At 39.8% G+C, this 23,354-nt stretch overlaps 1 protein-coding gene across 2 annotated transcripts in view; it reads right to left on the bottom strand.

The window, feature by feature from the left end:
* LOC18431377 (autophagy-related protein 8i) overlaps positions 1–19,813 on the bottom strand; it is a 36,984-nt gene extending 17,171 nt beyond the window's left edge. For both annotated transcript variants that reach the window (XM_088858731.1, XM_006841502.4), the window contains exons 1-2: positions 19,689–19,813; positions 19,541–19,596 (exon numbers count right to left, since the gene is read on the bottom strand). In XM_088858731.1, the coding sequence (XP_088714857.1) occupies positions 19,541–19,596; positions 19,689–19,728 (96 nt within the window). In that variant the 5' untranslated portion in view covers positions 19,729–19,813. The remainder of the gene's footprint in view (positions 1–19,540; positions 19,597–19,688) is intronic.
* Positions 19,814–23,354: the final 3,541 nt, after the last annotated feature.

The raw sequence follows: 23,354 nt of genomic DNA, 5'->3' as shown, positions 1-23,354 counted from the left end.
GAACTTTACAGATGACCAACTTTTCCCAATAATTCCATTTTTGGGGGCAATTATCACCAACAATGACAATGAACATGAACTACCTGATGAGATGTATGAAGATATTCTCAAAAGAACAATGGACTCCAGAAATGATATGATGCAACAAAAGATGCATGAAATTGTAGTCAGAAATCATGGAGAATGCATACAAGGAATTAGATGCCATCCAAACTACCCCTTTTTATCCCTATTCCAAACCCGTCATTACTATGACATGCCAAAAGAAGTCCTTCGCTTCCTTTGGTATCTTACCCAAAATCACCATATTTGTTTCAACTTCCATGTTAGAAAACTCATCTCTTATCTTAGACACTATCATTTCCTCCAATGAAACAACTACCGACACCTATATCCTAGAGCTTTAAATTTTTACAAATTTCTTATCAAGCATTTCCATTATTCCCAATGGATTGAAACTTTTGAATATCCCCAAAAACCATACATAATCATAAGTTTTCATCAAGACCTCAACCCTCAAATCTATCCAGACTCCACATATATTACCCAACACCCTTTCATTGAAACTATTGGATGGTATGGTTCCACTATCTTATATTTCTGGCCATTTCATGTACCTTTCTGAACATATTTAAAGCAAATTATGTGTTGTATTAATCATTACTGGCCAGCCTGGAGTCCTGTTGAAGTATATAGAGGTCATACAGTATGGAATGATGAGAGCCCCAGAGGAGCTGCCTTATTACACCAGTTGCATATCTGGCTTGCTGATCACCCTCCACCCAAAGATCCTCCTGATAGCTCCATTGATGACTCTTATATCGGGTCATCCTATAGCCCATCTCCAACACCTCCACCTAGTCTTGACTCAAAAGGATACCCAGACACAAACTAATGATGTCGCCGCATAAGAATTACAGCCGCAGCCGCATGAAATAGAAGTAACACAACACTGTTCAAAGCGTGCTAAGCCACTATTCAAGCATATAAACACTATTATGTCGGCAAACACTGTAGCAGCTGTACAGACACTATTTTGTCGGCAACGCTGTAGCACCGACATTGTGAAAGATACCTTTTACTGTACATGTCGGCCACCTGTCCCGACACCTGTCACTATAGCATAGCTTTTTACTGTACATGTCGGCCACCTGTCCTGGCCACCTGTCTCTGTTCACTATAGCTAGGCCACCTGTCCTTTTTTATGTTCTGTTTAAAGTTCGGATTTGAAATCTGACCTCTATAAATAGCCTTGCGTGGCATATGTCAAGGCAGAGCGCTACTAGAGCCTCTCAGCCTGCTTAGTCTGGTGTGCTTTCTTATGCCTCTTACATTTCTACTTCTGTGTTTTATGTCTGGAAGATCTTTGTGATCTTTCTGTATCCTTTGTTCATCTCTTAGTCTGTATCTTTGACTCTATCTTTAATATGGATTTTGGTGTGCTGTTCTTATGTTCTATAGTTCTTACTCTATCCTTTTAATCTTGTTCTTTTTGATGATGCACATCTAGTATTGGTATCAGAGCCAAGTTGTTGCTTTGATTTGAACATTTATTTACACTGTTGATTGGGTTGATCTATAAAATGTACTGGATTAGTATGCTCTACGACTGCGTAGCTGGACTACGATCTCTCGCATCAGAAAACAACGTCCAGATTATAGGTTGATTTCAGTGATGATATCATTTCGCTGTTAATACTTTATAGTCTGAAGTTTCATAACAGGAACTCTAGAGTGGCTATGAGGGCCTTGAAGGGAGTTCATACATTGAACTTCAGAAGTAGAAAGTTGGCCTTAATCTACCTTCTTTACAAAATACAATCAACTTTGTAAAATCTTTAGAATGGCTGATCAAAATGTCTCAGATACTTCTATAGATGTTGTTTCAACTTCTAGCCCAGAATTAGGACCCATGTTTTCAAAACACACCTTTTTGAAATAACTTATACTCCTGAAAATTTTTCAGAAACTAGGTCTCAATTGATTAATCCTTATCATGTTTATGACAAATCAAGCTTAAACTGGACTAAGCGGATTAAAAAACTTTGTGGGAAAACAAATCCTGAAGCTATAAAAGAATATGTGCAGGCTTCTTCTTTGACCAACATCATATCCCAGCAACCCAAGCCGAACAATGTGACTATCAACCTTCCTAGACACCTTTTCCCTCAATGGCTAAAAGAAGGATATAGTCATATCCATTTTGGAGCCATTAAACTAGCCCTAACCTTCCATGGTAGGAAGGGAATGGAAGCAGTCACTAGAATTGCATTGCTATACTAGATTTCTAGAATACCAGCATGCTTGCATCGGTACAGTCCAAACCATTGATGCGAGAGATCGTAGTCCAGCTACGCAGTCGCAGAGCATACTAATCCAATACATTTTATAGATCAACCCAATCAACAGCGTAAATAAATGTTCAAACCAAAGCAACAACTTGGCTCTGATACCAATACTAGATGTGCATCAATAACAAGATTAAAAGGATAGAGTAAAGAACAAGATTAAAAGGATAGAGTAAGAACTATAGAACATAAGAACAACACACCAAAATCCATATAAAAGATAGAGTCAAAGATACAGACTAAGAGATGAACAAAGGATACAGAAAGATCACAAAGATCTTCCAGACATAAAACACAGAAGTAGAAATGTAAGAGGCATAAGAAAGCACACCAGACTAAGCAGGCTGAGAGGCTCTAGTAGCGCTCTGCCTTGACATATGCCACGCAAGGCTATTTATAGAGGTCGGATTTCAAATCCGGACTTTAAACAGAACATAAAAAAGGACAGGTGGCTTAGCTACAGTGAACAGGGACAACTGGCCAGGACAAGTGGCCGACATGTACAGTAAAAAGCTATGCTACAGTGACAGGTGTCGGGACAGGTGGCCGACATGTACAGTAAAAGGTATCTTTCACAGTGTCGGTGCTACAGTGTTGCCGACAAAATAGTGTCTATACGGCTGCTACAGTGTCGGCAGACATAATAGTGCTTATATGCTTGAACAGTGGCTAGCACGCTTTGAACAATGTTGTGTTACTTCTATTTCATGTGGCTGCGGCTATAATTCTTATGCGACGACATCATTAGTCTGTGTCTGGGTATCCTTCTGAGTCAGAACTAGGTGGTGTAGGAGACGGGCTATAGGATGACCCGATATAAGAGTCATCACTGGAGCTATCACAAGGATCTTCAGGTGGAGGGTGATCAGCAAGCCAAATATGCAACTGGTGTAATAAGGCAGCTCCTCTGGGGTCTTGGGCTTGTATCTATGATTTGTACCCTAAGACTCATCTTCTCCAACCTTCTTCTAGCAATCTCTCTTCTGGCCTTCACCCTAAGCTTCCTTTGCCGCAAGCCAGTAATCGTCTCGCTTCCTTTGCCCAAGTAGTAGCCGCCTCCAATTTTGCCGACCATAACCCTCCTCACCTTTCTGCTCCTTCCTCGGCCCCTTCGCCTGCTCTCCGTTTCCCGGACACTCTTGACACATCTCCTTACCTCCCGTTCTGTGTTCCTGCCTCCCCAGTGGAGTCAGAGGCTTACAAATCCAGACTTAACGCCTTCCTGATTGGTGGTTTCGAACCTAGACGGGATGACATTAGAGGGATTGAGAAATGGGTAAGGGGATGCTGGAAGGAGCCAAACCTCTGTTGCAGTCACCTTTCGAGTGAGAAGTCTTGTTCTCTTTCCCAACTTCAACAAGAGCTAAGCTGGCCTTACAGGAAGTAGCTGGCCTGTCTTTTAAAGGAGCATCATGCTCTATTCATGCCTGGTCTCCGGTCGAAGGAGCCTTCAAGAAACAACGGATCTGGCTGACCTTAACTCACATCCCCCTTCGTGTGTGGTCACCAGAAACTTTTCGTAGAATAGCTGCTGCTTGTGGCTCTCTCATTTCCATCCACTGGATTTCCATGGAATCCCTTCCTCTGGAAGCCATTCGTCTTCTTTTAGAGGTCCTTGATCCCCGTCGGATCCCTCGAACTGTCTAGCTTGAAGCCGAAAGCCACTTTTACCCCATCTCTACTTCCTGGGCTCGTGCCTCCCCCCCTCCTCCATATTTGTAAGACAGAAGCATCCTTTTCCGGTGCCAGAAAACCCAGCTTCCTGAACATTGGTGGAAAGGAAAAGGAGATCACGCCGTAGTCCTCCAAGACGCTCCCTTGACCCGGGCCCGATTAAGTCGGGCTGCCTGAGTCATACTCTGGCCACCTGGAGTAAGCCCCTGAAAGCTGCCTCTTGGGCCCCTGTTCCAGGCCCTGACCCGTCTGACCAGAGCAAGGGAACCCTAGCTTTGCCCTTCCCTCAAGTGAGGCCCACTTCCTCAAACCGACCCGAGAAAGAAGTTTTAGAGGACTCCTCCCCCCCTCCTATTTCTCCCCGACCTAAGGACCGACCCGACCCGTCAGGCTCTAAGAATCCTCAAGAACCTAACCTCCCTTAAGTGGTTTCTCACGTACCCGACCCACGAGACGAGGACAATCTTCACCCTCAGCCCGACTCTCTCTCCTCTGTCTCTCGGTCTTCTCACCCATATGTCACCTTCCAAGTGTCCTCCCCTCTCACCTACCCCTGACCACATGTCAATCGATAAGACTGCCCCCCCTTTCCTCCTACCACAACAGCCTCAAGTTGTACTGCCGTCCCCATCCGCGTACAGCAAGCAGCCCCCACCGACGATCCCCCTACCGCCGTCGTGGCACGAGGCAATGCCCCCTCCTCCTTCTAGCCACACGCCCACGTTTCTATTGGGAAGCACATACCCTCCACAGCCCATCCCTGCAGCTTCATCCCCCGCTTTCCCTCCTCCTTTCTATCCTCCTGCACCTTCAGTCGCCAACTCCAACGAATCGTGCTCATCCCCCCCCCCCTTGCCTAAGGTAAGGCCAACTGGACCTCTACCCACCTCCATAGCACATCCCTCCCTACGCCCCTTCTCCCTCTCCTTTAGCCCCTTTTCGTTTGATGACCTTCTGTTCCTCGGCCACAAGCTTTCGGACTCCCTATCATCCAGAGGTTTGGTGCCTTTTGGCATTGTTACAGCCCTTTTGATGGACCCGTCCTCTCCTCCTGACCCGGTGTTCCTCTCCACCATGTTGTCTCCCCACATCACCTTTGTCCCTCACCTGGTTCACATTCGACGCGTTCAAACCATCCAAGTAGTCTGGCCCCCATCCTTTCCCTACGCCGTCTCCACCTATTCCTCCTACCAGTCCCACCTCTTCCTGGCCTACATCCCTTATGGCCAGTTCCCTTTCTCAGGGACCCTTAGCCCCCTCTGCTTTCCCGCCTTCTCCCTCTCTTAGTCCGTCATCGGTTGTTATCCCTCATGCTCCCCCTGGCTCTCTACCTTATTCTCCTCCTAGTTCTCTTTCTACCTCTCGTCACCCCCTCACTTCGGCTTTGCTTGAGCCTGTTACTCCGCCTCTCCCTTCTCTTCCCTCTGACCTGTACCCTTCGAACCCTTCCTCTCCTTCTCCTGACCTAGCTATCTTGGATCTCGCTAACCTCCTCGAGCTTTCGGATATACAAGACCTAGCTCTGGACTCCTTGGTATCGGAGGACATAGCTCAGGAGACCAGCACTTTTTCCTCTCAAGCTTTGCCAAGTGAAGTGACTATGGAGGACGACAGAGATGAGCACCAAAGGGAAGCAAACAGGGAGGGGTCGAACATGGTCGATGAAAGGATGCTTTCGATGTACAGACTCATGGGATTCGAATATGATGGCCCTGAAGGACCTGCCCATAGGTTTATGACAGCCGACGCTCAAAGTAGGTTGCAGGTGAGACTCAAAGGACAAAGGGAACTCTGCAATCTTTTATCTTCCTTACCTTTCACCAGACAGCCCTTAGACCTTTCTTCGCCCTCAGCATCAGAGGACCGCCCGAGGAGGTCTCTTAGATTAGCCTCCTCCCACCTCCATTCTCCCAAAAAATGAAGGTTCTTATCTGAAACGTGAGAGGCTTAGAACAAGCCTCTAGGAAGTCCGTGGTCAGAGCTTTCACTTCCAAACCGTCCTTCATTATCCTAGCCCTATTAGAAACAAAACTACCTGCCCCTAACCTCCAGCTCATTCATCGAGTGTGGGGCAGAAGGCCATGCCATTGGATTTCGTTGCTGGCCGATAGGCTTCAAGTGGGATTTGGGTGGTTTGGGACCCCTCCGACCTGTCTCTAGTCAACCACTTCATCGGACTTCTCAGTTACCCTCCCACTCTCCTACATCTCTAATGGTGTCCAATGAAAATTTTCGACGGTTTACAGGCCAAACTCCTGCTCTCTCAAGCAAAGGTTTTGATCAGAATTGGACCACATTTCCTCCCTACCACATCCCATTTGGTGTGTACGAGGAGACTTCAATGTCACTTGTTGGTCCTATGAGAGAAATACTTCAGCCTCGATCTCTCCGGAGATGAGGGATTTCTCAGACTTTATGAGCCGCAATGATCTGTTAGACATCCCTCTTCAGGGCTGCCAATACACGTGGTCCAGTCATTCTACCAACCCTACCCTCTCCAAGTTAGACAGATTCTCATCTCTGTTGAGTGGGAGGAGAATTTCTCAAGAACTCTTTCTCAAGCATTCCCCAAACCAGCGTCAATCAATAGGGGCCCCAAACCCTTCCGTTTTGAACTTCACTAGCCGTAAGAGCCTAATATCCACTCTCTTGTCCTAACCTGGAGGAACTCCTTCGCATCTCAGGTATCAGGTAGAGCAGGGTACATACTTCAGACCAAGCTCCAACTTTTAAAGTCTGCCCTGAAAACTTGGAGCAAATCCTCCCATGTCAACTTCTCTCTTATCAAAACAAACCTTTTAGAAACCATCAAAAACTTGGATGTCCTAGAGGAAACCCGACATATAGAAACTTCAGAGCTGGAACTTAGAACCAAACCAAACTTGACTAACCCTCAAAAAAGAAGAGACCCACTGATACCAGAGATCTCGTGTCTCCTGGTTGAAAGAGGGGGACCACAATACAGCCTATTTCCATCGCATAGCCAACTGTCGTAGGAGAGACAACATAATATCGATGATTAAATCCAACAATAATTACCTTACCCAACTGGGAGAAATTGAGCAGGAAATTATATCGTTTTTCCAATCCCTTTACTCTGCCCCCCTAGGGCCGAGACCTAGGATGACCTCCCTTGACTTCTTAACTCTCTCTGAAGACCAAGCCTTGTGGTTAAAGAGACCCTTTACCAAAGAAGAAATCATTCAAGCTCTCAATGATTTACCCAAAGACAAGGCACCAGGTCCAGACGGATTCCAGATAGCCCCTCTAAAGGCTTTCTATGAGATCCTCCGTCCGGACTTCCTTCTCTTCTTCGAAGAATTCTTCAACAGATGCACCCTCCATAAAGCCTTGAACACCACCTTCTTGGCATTGGTCCCTAAGGTAGACGGAGCCGAGGAAATTAAAGACTATCGGCCAATTAGTCTCCTCAACTCTTCATACAAGCTCCTAGCTTAGCTACAAGGCTACAACATGTTTTGCCAACTGTTTTCTCCTCCTCTCAATCTGCTTTCCTCAGGGGGCAGACAAATTCCGGATGGGGCATTGGTGGCCCATGAATGCATCCATTCCAGACACCTTTCCAAGCAACCAGGTCTCATTTTCAAAATCGACTGGGAGAAGGCCTATGACCATGTGGACTGGTTGATTTTGGATATGGGTTTCGGGGAGAAATGGAGAAAGTGGCTGAGAGGCTGCTACTCCCATCCACATTTCTCAATCCTTATTAACGGGTCACCTAAAGGCGTCTTTCCGTCTTCGAGGGGACTCTGCCAAGGCAATCCCCTCTCTCCTTTCCTCTTTACAATAGCGGCTGAAGTTTTTAGTCGCTCTATTTCTAGACTCTTCCAGGCAGGTTTGCTCACAGGCTTCAAGTTCAACAGACTAGGCCCCTTGGTGTCGCATCTTCAGTATGCGGATGACACCCTTGTGTTCTTGGAGGCCTCATCCAGAGAAATGAACAACCTTAAATTGTTCCTACATTGCTTCCAAAAGGCAACAGGATTCAAAGTGAATATGCTCAAGTCCAGAATGGTGGGTGTTGGTTTGACCACAGCACAAGTTCGTGACCTTGTGGCAGGTTGGGATTGCCAGGTGGAGGACCTCCCTACCACCAACCTTGGCTTACCTCTGGGGCTCGGTAAACTTAAGAAAAGACATTGGTCGATAGTTATAGACAAGGTAGATAGGCGCTGGCAAGGTGGCAGGGCAGATTCCTTTCAATGGCAGGGAGAGCGACTTTGATCAAAGCCACTCTCGCGAACTCGCCAATCTACCTCATGACAAATGTCAATCTTCCACATGCCTACTCTTGTGGCCAATCGACTCAACCAGCTCAGGAGGAACTTCTTGTAGTCGGGGCAGGCAGAAAGGAAGAAATACAACCTTGTGTCCTGTGTGTGACGTCCTAAAACCCAGGGTGGCCTAGGCATAACAAACCTCCGAATGCACAATTTGGCCCTTCTCGGAAAATGGTGGTAGCGTCATGCCAACCAGCCGAGTGCTCTGTGGGCCCTGGTCCTCAAGCACAAATACCACATCTCTGAGGATGCCTGGCTGCCTGATAGAATCCAGAAACACAAAGTTTCAGGTGCTTGAAAATCTCTCTCCATGCTTTTACTCTTTTCAAAAGGTCTATCAGATTCCTCCCAAGAGACAAAACAAGAGTCAATTTTTTGACAGATTTGTGGCTAGGATCCTCTCCCCTAAGGGAGGCCTTCCCCTCACTCTTCTCTCTAACTCGCAATGCCTTTGCTACTGTTGCAGAGGAAGTGGTTCCCTCCGGATATCGAAAAGTCTGGAGCCCTTCTTTCCGAAGGAGCCTAACAGAAGATGAATCCAATCAGTTTCAGGTGCTCTCATCAATCTTACACTCTGTTTTTCCAGTCTCAAGGCAGTGACGCTCACACCTTCCGAAATTTTTTCGGTCGCCTCTTTCTATAAAAGCTTGACTCTACCTTCTTTGCACTTGGGTCTTTTGAGCTCGGTGCATAATAGAGTCTGGGCAACCATAGCCCCACCTAAAGTAAAAACTTTCAATTGGCTTGCCTCGTCTCACAAAGCTCTAACGGTGGACAAACTCCAGAAAAGAGGGGTCCAGCTACCTAACAGGGGCGCTCTGTGTGAAAGTGAAGAGGAGACCACCCCCACCTCTTCATCCTATGTGATTTCTCTTTCGAACTATAGGGCACAGTTCTGCAACTATTTCGTATCAGTTGGGTTACTCCCCTATCGGTCAAGGACCTAATCTCTTTTGAACCACATTCTTGCTGGGCCAAAGCAGGGAGAATCCTTTGGAGGGCTATGGTAGCAGCTATCATCTGGTCCATGTGGCTTGAAAGAAACTCTGGAATCTTTCGTGGAAGCAAACTCCAACCTTCAGCTATATATCACAGAGTTGTTTCTTTGGTTACATTTTGGGCCTCAAACCAAAAGAGACCTTTAAAGGCATACCAGGGAGTTTCTTCTTCCTCCATTGGGCCAACCTCCTTCATCTTCGACCTCAGTCTGTTACAAGGCCAAATAACTGGCAGCCCCCCCCCCCCTCAAGGAATGATCAAACTAAATTTTGATGGGTTCGCCTTAGGCAACCCAGGCCCAACAGGGGTTGGAGGAGTTTATAGAGACCACGAAGGCACCGTCCGCCTAACTCTTTCAGAGTACATAGGCCTCAAGGACTGCACCCATGCCGAAAGTTTGGGCCTTTTGCACGCTCTCAAAAACTACAATCCGGAGTGGGGCCCACACCTCATTGTGGAAGGGGACTTTAAGAATGTCCTCTTCTGGGCTAGTTCTTCAAACCCTCCACAGTGGTACCTTATTCCTATTTTTGATGAGATACGTCACATGTGCATGGCTATGGACGTCTCCTGGAGGCATACTTGAAGGACATCCAACAACATCGCATATCGGCTGGCAAAAGAGGGAGCTAGAAGACAAGGGCAAGAAGTGCAACCCGGTTCGAATTTTTTTGACGCAGGACTAGGGGCACACAACTTCTACGTCGCAGCTTGAGTTTTTGCACAGTAGTCCATTTTTGCACAGGTGTTTTTTGAAAGCTTTTTGTAAATCCTTGTACAAGGGCGACTCTATAAGCCCTCTTTCCTGTTTCTTTACTCTATGTTGTAAAACCAATAACTGGGCAATGTAATTAGCCACTGTACAAATCTGTTCTTGCGATTTTTTACCGAGTCCCCTGTTGTGGGTGACTTCGGAACTCTAATTTTGTAATCTCTTACAATATTTATACAAGTTAACCTTTCCTCAAAAAAAAAAAGGTGAGAGAGAAAATAGGGAGGAGAGATATAATAGGGGAAAGTATGTAGAAGAGAGAGAATTATCTTTGAGGGCTTTTTTTTCTAAAGTTTATTTAAAGGGAGATATCCCTTCACTGTAAAGGATCAAAGAATTAGAACTGAGAAAAGTTGATCTCGTGACAAGATCTCTTAATTGAGAAAAATTGATCTTGTGAAAAGATCTAAATTGAATAAAGTTGATCTTGCGAAAAGATCGTTTTTGGGGTGGACTCCCTTGCAGAACTTGAGAGACTGTATAGTCTCTTAAATTTTTATTTTATTTTTATTTTTTGGTTGCTTATTATTTTCTCTCTACATTTGTTGGTATCAAAGCAAGTAAGATCCAGAGATCCAACAGTTACAATGTCATCGAAACCTGCTCTTACATTAGAGGATATATTGTCGCAACTCATAGATTATATGGGTCGACAAATTCATGAGACCTTGAATATAGCGTTGGAGGGTATCCGACGAGAAATAAGTGAAATTAATCCGGGGATGCAACGGTTGGATCTGAGGTTGCAACGATTGGAGGACATCACTCATCAAAAAGATGGCACTCGTAACCTCAACTTGATGCCAAATCTCACCGTAGAGACAAATCAAGCTTCCCGACCGACCTGGGCTGCTGATCCAAAACATCAAGAAGAAATTTGCAGACGAGGTCCGCATCCTATAGAGCAACCATGAGATTTCAGTATTAAAATCAATCTCCTATAATTTCATGATAAGCTCCACATTGAAGCTTTTATTGATTGGTTAAGTGCAGTTGAGAATTATTTTGAAGGGAGTGAATTGCCAGTGGAACATAACGTTAAAGTTGTTGCTACAAGCTCCACGGGTATGCTGCAGCCTGGTGGGAGCAAGTTCAACAATCCTGACTTCGTAGCAGAAAAGGAAAAATTACCGACTGACAAAAGGTGAAAAAGAAATTGAAATAAAATTTTCTTCTTGTGGATCATGAGCAAATTTTCTTTCAAGAACTTCAAAATCTTAGACAGAATGAGAAAAAAATTAAAAAATTATACTGGGGAGTTTTATCGATTAGTTGTTAAAAACAACCTCCAAGAGCGGAAGGACAAAAGGTTGCTTGATATCTAAATGGCCTTCAACCAACCATTAGGAATAACGTTTTTTTACATCGGCCATGGACTTTAAGTGAAGCATTTCAAGTTGTTTTACAAGTACAAACTAAAAATTAAGGGAGTTGCGATAAACAATATTACACAAAAAAAGAGGTTTCGCGCCAACCAAAATTTAATGAAGAGAAAAAGGATACTGCAAAGTTCATGCGTTATCGATGCAACGAGGCACCGTGCATATGAATGCCCAAAAAAGATGATGGTGGTACAGTTCGCTAAGGAAGTGGATAAAGTTTCAAAAGAAGATAAAAATTAGGAAAAACTCACAATTGAAATTTTCTTATTTTTTGAATTTATCGTTTTAGGAATGGGTAGCGTGAGTTTAAGGATAGATAAATCTTGGTGTGAGTTAGTTTTTTTAAGCTTAGCTTAGATTTAGTGAGAGATTTAATTATGAGAAAGATATGGGAAGGATAAGGGGACTACGTGAAGATACTGTCTTAAAAAAAAAGGGGAGTACGTGAAGATGGGGGGAGTTTCATTGACGCAAAGGACTCCACGTGATGAATAGAGAGTTTAAATGAACTAAAAAAAAGGACGAAGGAAGAGAGAAAATAGGGAGATGAAGAGAGAGAAAGGGAGCTTGGGCAAAAACGTGCAAGTGAGAGAGGTCTTTTTTTTAGTTATTGTTTATCTTTTTTTAGTCTATTTAAAGGAGATATCCCTTCATTGTAAAGGATCAGAGAATGATTAAAGAATGAGAACTGAGAAAAGTTGATCTTGTGAAAAGATCTGAAATGAGAAACATTGATCTTGTGAAAAGACCTGAATTGAGTAAAGTTAATCTTGTAAAAAGATCATTTTTGGGGTGGATTTCCTTGCAGACCTTAAGAGATTCTCTCAACCATTTTTTTTTTATTGTTCCAGTTTTATTTTCTCCCTACATCAGTTGGTATCAGAGCCCTAAGATTCGTGCTGATATGAGCCTTGAGATCCGTGATCTAATTATGGAAGATGTTCGAAGAGAAGTTCGTGACATGAATCAGTGGTTGCAGCGATTGGATCAAAGATATGAGAGACTCAAAGAAGATCTAGTAGAATGCACTAGCAAAGTAATAGAACAAGGTCTACGCGATATATTTCATAGATTGCAATCGGAACAAGAGCAAGAAGAATATGAAGAGGTAAATCTTGATACAAAAGACGACGCCAATAACCCCAATGTGCAAGAAATTTTGAACATCAATTATGAACAAGAAGATGTGTGATGCAGTATTAGAAATCCAACCTTGTGTCTGAAGGTGAAATCAAGATTAAGCCCAAGATCCCAGTGATCTACTTCGAGATAAGCACAAAGCCTCTGATGAACCAGTTTAATGAAGAAATTGAAGAAAAAGTGTCGAGGCACATGATAGGATCGCAGCACCCAATTAGTAGAGGGTGACTGGCTTCAAGCTCAAGGTCGAGCTTCTCCCAACCCGGGGAGAATGATACATATAAAAATTAGGAAAATTCAGAATTATAATTTTATTATTTTTTGAATTTATCATTTTAGGAATGGGTAGCATGAGTTTTTAGGAAAGGTAAATCTTGGTGTGAGTTAGTTTTTTTTAACCTTATCTTAGATTTAGTGAGAGATTTAAAGGGGATTTAAATATGATAAAAATATGAGATTTAGATATAGGAAGGATAAAGGAAGTACGTGAAGATGCGGGGAGTTTCTTTGATTCAAGAGACTCCACGTGATGGGTAGAGAGAGTTTAAACGAACTAAAAACAGGAAGGAGGAAGAGAGAAATAGGGAGATGATGAGAGAAACTAGGGAGCTTGGAAAAAAAACATGCAAGTTAGTGAGAGAAAGGTACTTTTTTTAGTTATTGTTTATCTTTTTTTTAAGTCATTTTAAAATGAGATATTCCTTCATTGTAAAGGATCAAATAATGATCAAAGAATGAGAACTGAGAAAAGTTGATCTTGTGAAAAGATCTGAATTAAGAAAAGTTGATCTTGTGAAAAGATCTAAATTGAGTAAAGTTGATCTTGTGAAAAGATCATTTTTGGGGTGGACTCCCTTGCAGACATTGAAAGAGGGTATATTCTCTCAACTTTTTTATTTTTATTTTTATTGTTCCAGTTTTATTTCCTAATACTCCCTAATCCAACTGAAGCACGGAGAAAATAAAACTAGAACAATAAAAATAAAAAAAATACAAGAGTTGAGAGAATATGCCCTCTCACAAGGTCTGCAAGGGAGTCTATCCTAAAAACGATCTTTTCACAAGATCAACTTTACTCAATTTAGATCCTTTCACAAGATCAATTTTTCTCAATTCAGATCTTCTAACAATATCAACTTTTCTCAGTTCTCGTTCTTGGATCATTCTCTGATCCTTTATAATGAAGGGACATCTCTATTTAAATAGATTAAAAATAAATAAATAAATAAAAGGCACCTCTCTAGCTTACACGTTTTTTTCCCAAGTTCCCCATTTTCTCTCTCTTCATCCCCCTATTTTCTCTCTTCCTCCTTCCTTTTTTTTAGTTCATTTAAACTCTCTCTCCCCAACACGTGGAGTCCCTTGAATCAAGGAAACTCCCCCCATCTTCATTTACTCCCCTTATCCTTCTCATATCTTTCTCATATTTAAATCCCTCTTAAATCTCTAATTAAATCCAAGATAAGCTTAAAAAAGCCGAACTCACACCAAGATTTACCTTTCCTTAAAACTCACGATACCCATTTCTAAAATGATACATTCAAAAAATAACAAAATTACAATTCCTAAATTTTTCCTAATGTTTATCTGCATCATTCTCCCCGGGTTGGGAGAAGCTCGACCTCGAGCTTAAAGCCAATCACTCTCTACTAATTGGTGATGTAATCCCACCATGCGCATCGACGCTTTTTCTTCAATTTCTTCATTAAACTGATTCATCAAAGGCTTTGTGCTTATCTCGAAGTAGAACACTAGGATCATGGGCTAATTCTTGAATTCTCCTTTAGACTCACAAGGTTGGATTTCTAATACTGCATCACACATATCGTCTTCATAATTGATTTTCAAAATTTCTTTCACATTGGGGTTATCAGCTTCGTCTTTTGTATCGAGATCTACCTCTTCATACTCTTCTTGCTCTTGTTCCGATTGCAATCTATGAAATATATCTCGTAGACCTTGTTCTACTACTTTTTTAATGCGCCCTACTAGGTCTTCTTTGAGTCTGTCAAATTTTTGATCCAATCGCTGCAACCGCTGATTCATGTCACGAACTTCTCTTCGAACATCTTCTATAATTAGATCACGGATCTCAAGGCTCCCCATATCAGCACGGATCTTAGGGCTCTAATACCAACTGATGCTCGGAGAAAATAAAACTAGAACAATAAAAATAAAAAAATAAAATGGTTGAAAGAATATAACCCTCTCTCAAGGTCTGCAAGGGAGTCCACCCCAAAAACGATCATTTCACAATATCAATTTTTCTTAGTTCTCATTCTTTGATCATTCTCTTATCCTTTACAATGAACGGATATCTCCCTTTAAATAAACTAAAAAACATAAACAATAACTTAAAAAAATACCTCTCTCTCTCTCTAACTTGCATGTTTTTTCCAAGCTCCCTATTTTCTCTCTCTTATTCTTCCTATTTTCTCTCTTCCTCCTTCCTTTTTTTTAGTTAATTTAAACTCTTTCCACCCATCTGGAGTCCCTTGAATGAAGGAAATTTCCCACATCTTCACGTACTCCCCTTATCCTTCTCATACCTAAATCACATATCTTTCTCATATTTAAATCCCCTTTTAATCTCTCACTAAATCTAAGATAAGCTTAAAAAAAATAGCTCACACCAAAATTTACCTTTCCTAAAAACTCACGCTACTCATTCCTAAAATGATAAATTCAGAAAATAACAAAATTGCAATTCTGAATTTTTCCTAATTTTTATCTGCATCAATTGCTCACTCTCACACAAGCTGGTGGGGTCAAACCGGCAGAACAACCAAAAGTGATACAAGATTGAACATTTGATCACAAAGGCCAAATCAATACATAGTCAATTTATATTTTTATTTTTTCATTTTTTAAATTTGGTAAGATAAATATTAATTGCTTTTCCTACAAATGTGGAGTCAATATTTGGACAAGCATGATAAGGATGAAGTTATCCCATGTTTTTATTGAGTTTTTGTATCTCTTTCTAAAAGAAGATAATGACTACGTATGGTTGAATTCACTAGGAATCATTTATTAGGTAGGACTTATCTTATAATATATATATATATATATATATATATATAGGGAAAAGATGGGATTAGCCCACTAGCTCATATGAACATATGAGCCCAACGGTCCAGATTGAATCTGGGCCGATCTGATGATCACGGATGTTCGGTAGTGCTTGAAATTTTTTTTTTTTTTACATATCCAAATCACTTGAAATTTTAGGTGCGAGTTCTTCTCATCAAGGCGCACCTAATAAAAATATATAAAAAAGTATCTGTCAAAAAACAAAATGACCAAAATACCCCCCTAAACATTTCGGGAGTATTTTGGTCAATTTTTTTCATGTAAAATATTTTTTTGATATTTTTTAAAGATTCACCTATTTTTTATCCACACACGTCTAAAATTTCAAGTGATTTGAATTTGTAGAAAAAAAACTAAAATTCAAACACTACCGGACATCCGTGATTGTCAAATCGGCCCAGATTCAATTTGGGACGTTGGGCTCATATGTTCATATGACCTAGTGGGCTAATCCCATCTTTTTCCATATATATATATGTATATATATATACATGATTATTGATACTACGTTACAAAGCAATAAAGTGAAGATCCTTGTGCATAATGTGAGAGCTTCTCTCTCTAGAGACTTTGGTGATATTTGCTCCATTGCTTCGTGGTGTGCATGCTTTTGTTATTTACAAGTTGTTCGTGCTCACGTTTGACATGTAGATTTTGAATGTGGCGCTCGGATTAATAAGAGAGTCCAACACAAGATAGTCTGCCTTTGTTTGCGTTTTCCATGTATGCGCGATTCTTCTAGGACACAACTCAACAAGAATGATGCATTAACGAGAGAGTAATTACCCAAAAAAAAACAAGAGAGAGAGAGAAGTTATAGAGAGACATGAGGTCAAAAGGGAGAGCCGAGAGGAGTCATGTGTTTTATACACTATTTTTCATGTTAATGAATCGAGCAAATCGTTTTCTCTCAAAATTTTTGGAGTGGTTTGGTTCTGCTATGCGCATGGATTAGTTTGTGCGTTTCAGTTTGTGCAAAGGTGCTCATTGCGCGTGTGATTTCTCATCGTGTGTATGTGTGTGACTCAGCAGTACACGAATTACACATGCAGGTGCATGAGAAAGTAGAAGAAAAAACTGCCAAATACAAGAAAGAAGTTGATTCCCAATGTAGAATCAAGGAATTTCAGGTTGATGGTCATGTGATGGTCTACTTGAGAAAGGAAAGATTTCTAATTGGTACTCATCATAAGTTGAGGTTTAAGGTCAGACCATGTAAAGCACTCAAGAAGATGGGAACCAATGCTCATACGGATGAGCTCTCAAGAGACCTCAATAAATCTCCATTTTTAATGTGGCAGATCTTTATGAGTACCACACTGGGAAAGTTAATCAAGTAGTGATAGATGATTGACAGCAACAAATTCCACAAGCGCCTAAAGACCGAGTGCAGCAAGTCCTTGACGTTGATGTCATAAAGACTCGTGGAGATGAATATCAAAAGTTTCATGTCCAAATGGTTCGGAAAAACTCGGTCAGAGAGCACATGAATTTTAGAAGTCCTGATAGGAAGATCCTTGAAGACTATGATGTTGCAAACTCACCAGAGTCAAATTCTTTTTGGCAAGGAATGACACAGCTAAGGCATGATTATTTTGTGCTTGATAGCTGATAGTCATTATTTGTTTCTAAAGGGTAAATGGGAAGGGGTAAAGATATATTTGATTTCAGTAGTGTGTGGGGTTCCTATTTTATGGGGATTTTGGTTAGAGGTGCGTGAATAGAAGGATAGAAAGATGGGATAACTTGCAAATCAAGGAAAGATGAGGAATTTGGTTAGGAGTCCTTTAGTTTGAGAAGTCTAATTTTTTTTCTTTATTTTTCTATATATATAAAAAGGAAAAGTGTGTGGCCTTACAGGGGAACGTGGAATTTTTTCACACTCCAACTGATAGTAAAAAAATGGTGTACATCCTTGGAGAAAGCTTGCATAGCTGATTGGTTCTCACTCTTGTTTCGTACTTGTGGTGTATTTGATTGGGGATTTTCGTGTGGCATTGGAATCTCTTTCCTCTCTTTGTTTTCGTTGCATCAGATAGGCTCGTACCCCAGCTAACCAACCAAAAGAAAAATGGAAGAGTGAAAAAAAACAGAAAATTCCTATCATGGTTTTAAAACTTGGCCAAGTTGACTTGGACTTGGCAGCTTGGAGCTGAGTTCCTAGGTGCGAACTTGGGTTGTATAAAAAATCATAAACAAAATATTTATTAGCTCTTTTATGGGCTGATACACTATTAGCTGAGTCCACTCGGACTCACTTGAGTAACTTGGCAGGGCCTGAGCCAAGTGATTGAACCTTGATTCATATTGATGTAGACCCTATTTAGCGAAGTTCTAGAACAACCATTTGTCAATAACCAACATGTTCATAAAAGCTATTACACATTGTGATACCACATGAAATAAATGATATAAAGGGATACAACAGGAAGATAGAACAGATAAAAGAAAAAGTTACTTTAAATAACAAAAACATTTTAACAAAAAATGAAATATCCACACCAGTTGAGACCTCAATGTTGGGCAATAACCTTAAAAGTATACTAGGAATCGAATTACTAAAATAAGAATAAATGAAAAACTCAAGGAACTAAACATAAAAACCTATATGAAGTCCAATATTAAAGAAAAATTATCAAAATCATTGTTACGAGATTCATCCACTCGGACTCAGGTGGCGAGGCCGAGTTACCCCGAGTTGTATGAGCAAATCCAAAAAGGGAATATTGTTTAAAAAAGTTTTTATATAATTTGAATGTTTTGGCAAACGATTGGTGAGTATTTTTTGCCATAATCCCTATTTATACATTGGGTGAGGTTGGTATAAGGTGCCCACCTTATATTGTTCAAGTAACGCGCACCTCCAAAATTTTTTAGAAGATGTAGTTCCACCGTCGGAAACCTTACGACAGTTTAAAAATCTGTGTTGAATTTTTCAAGTTCTAAAAATGGTGCAGATCGAGCAGATCTATAAACACTAGAAAATCTTGAAAATAGACAGTCCAGATAACTTGTTACAATATGCAGTACTTTGGAGCTTGAAATTCTTTTTCCCTTTATATCTATAAATCTCAAGGTCGATGATTAATTGGAAGATTTTACAACTTCGAAACGCTCTTTTCTACTGATTTTTTAGGTGGCACTTACTTCAATAGTAAAAGGTTACAACATTATATAAACTTTTTTCCTTTTATATTTACCTTTTTTTAGATTGTTTAAATGTCCCAATTATAAATATTTTTTTCTAAATCCATTTATTATATATTTTTGAGATTATTTGGACTTTTAAGTTGCTTTTGGTCTTATTGTACTTTTATTACCTTTATTTTATTTTTCCATATTTTTTTTCAAGGGCTTTTGGCCCTGCACTGCAGCCGAGTACCATGGCGAGGCGAGTCCCATAACACTAACTAAATTCCACTAACAATTGAGAATTATAAACAATTCAGACCCCAATTGCAGGAAAACCCTAAAAGACGAGTACTTATCAGCAAAAACATGAAAATACACTAAATTGCCGTAAAAATGAAAATCAAATAGTTAGACTAACTCAGAAAAAAACAGATAATAAACTACAAGAGAAGATGTGCAATCAGAAGAGCGAAAAATTCGCAAGAAGCATAAAGAAATTTATCCAGGAAACCAAACTGAAATGCCTACCCAGCTTCCTAGTAATAACACATTGACAAAAAATAATATTAGAGACCGATTGCCATTAAATTACCATGAAAATTATAGGGAAAACCAAACACAGCAATTTCAGACCTAAATCCAAGAAATAATCGAAAAACAGCAAATAAAATCGATTAAAAAATACTAAACAATACTCACAGGAATTCTATCCGGATACTTGGAGATGATACTTCTGGACTCTGCTTCTCTCTCCTCTGCAAAAAAACAAAAAACATGTTTTAAAAATTTAGACACAGAAATTCAGAGAGTACAAGAGAGATAGAAAGAGATGATTAGTTGAACAAACCTAAGCTGTACTCCTCCTTGAATGATCGCGTCTTTCCCATTGCGAAAAAATGAAAAAGATAAGGGGAGAGAAGGAGAGCAGAGAGAAAGCCTAAACCAGTTTATTCTCTCCTGCAACTCTTTCTCTAATCCAACGGAGGCAGGAAGGGAACGGAAATGGAAGGCCAAGCTTGAGAAAATACCCGGTTCGGCCTTGTCTCTTGCTTGAAGATCTAAATTCCCTCACGGCACGTTGAGAAAATTAACGGAATCAGGTAGGAGGAAAAATGACTAAAGGTACCCTTAAAATTGACAAAAATATTAAAAAAGTACAATTATTGTGACCTGGCTCCGATGTGCGGTTTAGATTTTGTTGGAGCAGACTTCCTTACAATGGGGCCGTCCGTTCTTCACCCGTGCAAGCAAATGGACTTAAAGGAAAAGAAAAATGACTGATCTGTTTTTGGAAAAGATTTATATAGAGCCAAGGCTCTAAACAATTGTTTTGCAAGGCTCTAAACAATCGAATTGGAGCCCAACTCAAAAATTTTACTAGAAGAAGTTGTTTTGATGCTCAAATATCCTCAAATTAATCATCTTGACATCAAGACATATGGTCTTGAGAAAAAACTGGATTTCAAGTTTTAGAAATAGTGCATCTTGTAACGCATTTTTTTACCATCAATTTTCAAGATTTTTAAGTTTTCATATATCTGTTCGATCTACATTATTTTTGAAACTTTAAATTTTATAATTACATATGAAAATATATTTTAAGGCTATCTCAAAATTTTCCGTATTGAAACCACATTTCTCGACACTATTTGAAGGGCATTTTAGTTTGATTGTTTAGAGCCTCGGCTCTATACAAGCTGCACCCATCTTCTTCTTTTTTTGACAATATTACATATAGAAATTAGTCTCTCTTAAAAGTCTTTTTTTTTTTTATCGATATTTGGACCTATTTTTTAAGGACATATAATCTTTAAATGGAGATCACGAATATAAATAAATAAAAAAATTAAAAAATAATTTTATAAATAAAACATTTGGGCCGTTGGTTTCAACTATTATTAGATAGACCACCCATTTACATCTATCTTTAAGATGGATGCTTTATATCTTGAGGGTCGCGCATGTAGAAATGCGTCCCCCGACTCATGGAGCAATTTTCTATTTCTTAGTATTAAACTTAAAGGATGATTACAAAAATAACAAGATAATGAAGTATCTGACACTTCTAAATTATGTTAAGAAACCCTTCATTTGGCTATACCATCAACCACATCATTAGCTTCTCTGTACAGTCTAAAATGAGACCTTTATATTGCTACGAATGTCTATGATTTTCATCCAAATCAATTTGAGTCTCGAAGGTGGTATGGACTCCTTATTACACCCATTAATTGCATTAAGAAAGCCCCTCTTAACCAAATTCTCCAATTTCTCTATCTAATAAAAGCTTAAGTCCATGTAGTAGAGCATTAAGCTCTGTTTAGTTTATTGTAGCGCAACCACACAGGCCAGCAAAACAAAATATCATAGGACCATCATAATTTCTAACAATTTCACTAATGCCTGCCGGCCCCGAGTTCCCAAAAGAGGTTATATTTTCACCTCCTATCATGGGTTCCTTTTGATTGATCAACTCAACCAAATTTAGAGCTATATCTGCCATAGAAACCCCATTCCTTCTATTATAATAATTGAATACCAACTCCACAAAGTATGCACTCCCATTCCTCTCCAACCAAATTTCCCATGAGATCGTTGCCCCAATATATTTCTCAAACCATCTTCCCAATCTTAGGTGGGACATCTAGACTCTACTGCTCCCAAATCTCTTTATGACTCCTTAGAAGTAACATCGGGATTTCCATCTTTGTAAAAATATGAAATGTAAATGAGCAATATAGAAACAAACGATCTTCACTTTCTTCATTTTCCTTACACAATAAACAAATGGTGCAGTTTGCATACGGATGTATCTATGGTGTAGAGGTAACGTGCCCTTCAAATTTTATCATGGTATATAATTTTGATGTAAAATGTTCTTAAGATTATCTCAAAATCTATTTTTATATCTAATTATAAATTTTAAATTTAAAAAATGGTTAAAATCAAGTAGATCAATAAACATATGAAAATCTAAAAAATGGACGGTGTAGATAATATGTTGTAAAATGCACTATTTTTGATACTTAAAATCTTTGTATTTTTCATAGTCATACATCTTGACGTCGAGATAATCAATCAAAAGGTTTTTCAACATTAAAACTACCTTTTCTGATGGATTTTTGAGGGCCATCTGTAGTTCTATATTATAAGGTAGCATCCTTATATACAATTTTTTCATAAACAAATATTGACCATAATTCTATCCTTCCTTAAGATCATCCACTGTTATAATCCTACCTTGCATAAGAATCCACATGAAAGCTACACCTTAACATGATGTTTCCAAATTTTATTCAACATATGTTGCACCCACATTAATCGATCGTGAAATAGTATATGATAAGTTGACTTAACCAAGAATATGCCATCATTTTCATCTTTCGTGAAGGAGGAACACTTTCCAAATCCTTTAATAAACCAGAAAGCTGCAAAACAAAATCACATCTGACACCCTAGTATAAGAACAAATAATTATCCAAAAAGGTCTCAAACGACAAGTGCAACTGATGAGAAGGCTCTCTGCCTAAGCAATTATATCAAGATAATGGTCTATGCCATACTTTTCCACAAATACCTACCCCTATAACTGTTCATCATTCTACATTGATCTCCACCACCATTTGGCTAGCAAAGCTTGATTCACAATCTTTAGCTTTGTTACTCCCAGCTCACCTTTCTTTTTAGTATTACAAACTCTATCTCAACTAATCAAATAATACCTATTTCCATTAACATATGATCCCCAAAAAAATTATTCATTTGTTTTATATTTCTAGTGATTGCTCTAAGAATGATTAGAAGAGACATTTGGTACATTGGAAGATTTGTAAAAGAAAGACTTGATTAAAGTTATACGCCGCCCTAAAGATGAGAATTTCACCTTCCATAAATCTAGTTTCACTTGGAACCCTTTCAAACTGGGTCCCAAGCTGCCCTAGATGGTCTCGAATATGAGATTGGCAATCCCAAATGCTTAATAGGAAATTGCTCCACACGATAATCCGTATGGAATGCCAAAAGATTTACTAACTCACCACAACAACCCAATTATCGATGTTTCTCAAAATTAACTTTTTGTCCCAAAGTCATCTCACGGCATCACAAAAACCATCAAATGTTTAGAATATGATTAACATTACAAAAATTAAAATAGCATCAACATATTACAAGTGAAAAATACATGGCCAGTTGAAGATACCTTAAAACCCTTAAAACAATGTCTTCTTTCTACATTTTGTAACGACACTCTGAAACCTTTTGCCGCTAAAGTGAACTAAAACGTGACAGGGGATCGCCTTGTCTTAACTCCTTTGATGCTTTAAAAAACCTTTTCGGGCTCCTATTAATAAGCAAATAAAAATCCATATTGTTGTACATGGTTTTATATAAGTGATTGCTTAAGCTTTTTCCATCATAAATGATTAGAGATTAATTAATATTGTATCAAGTTCATGGCTACGTCATAAAGCCTGCTATTATTACTAAGGAAATGATTGTATGTGACCCTGCC

This window comes from Amborella trichopoda, chromosome 2 (assembly GCF_054954075.1).
Source record: "Amborella trichopoda isolate Santa Cruz 75 chromosome 2, AtrichopodaSantaCruz75HAP2 v2.0, whole genome shotgun sequence".
Classification (NCBI taxonomy): Eukaryota; Viridiplantae; Streptophyta; class Magnoliopsida; order Amborellales; family Amborellaceae; genus Amborella; species Amborella trichopoda.
This window is presented reverse-complemented; position numbering and strand designations above follow the sequence as displayed.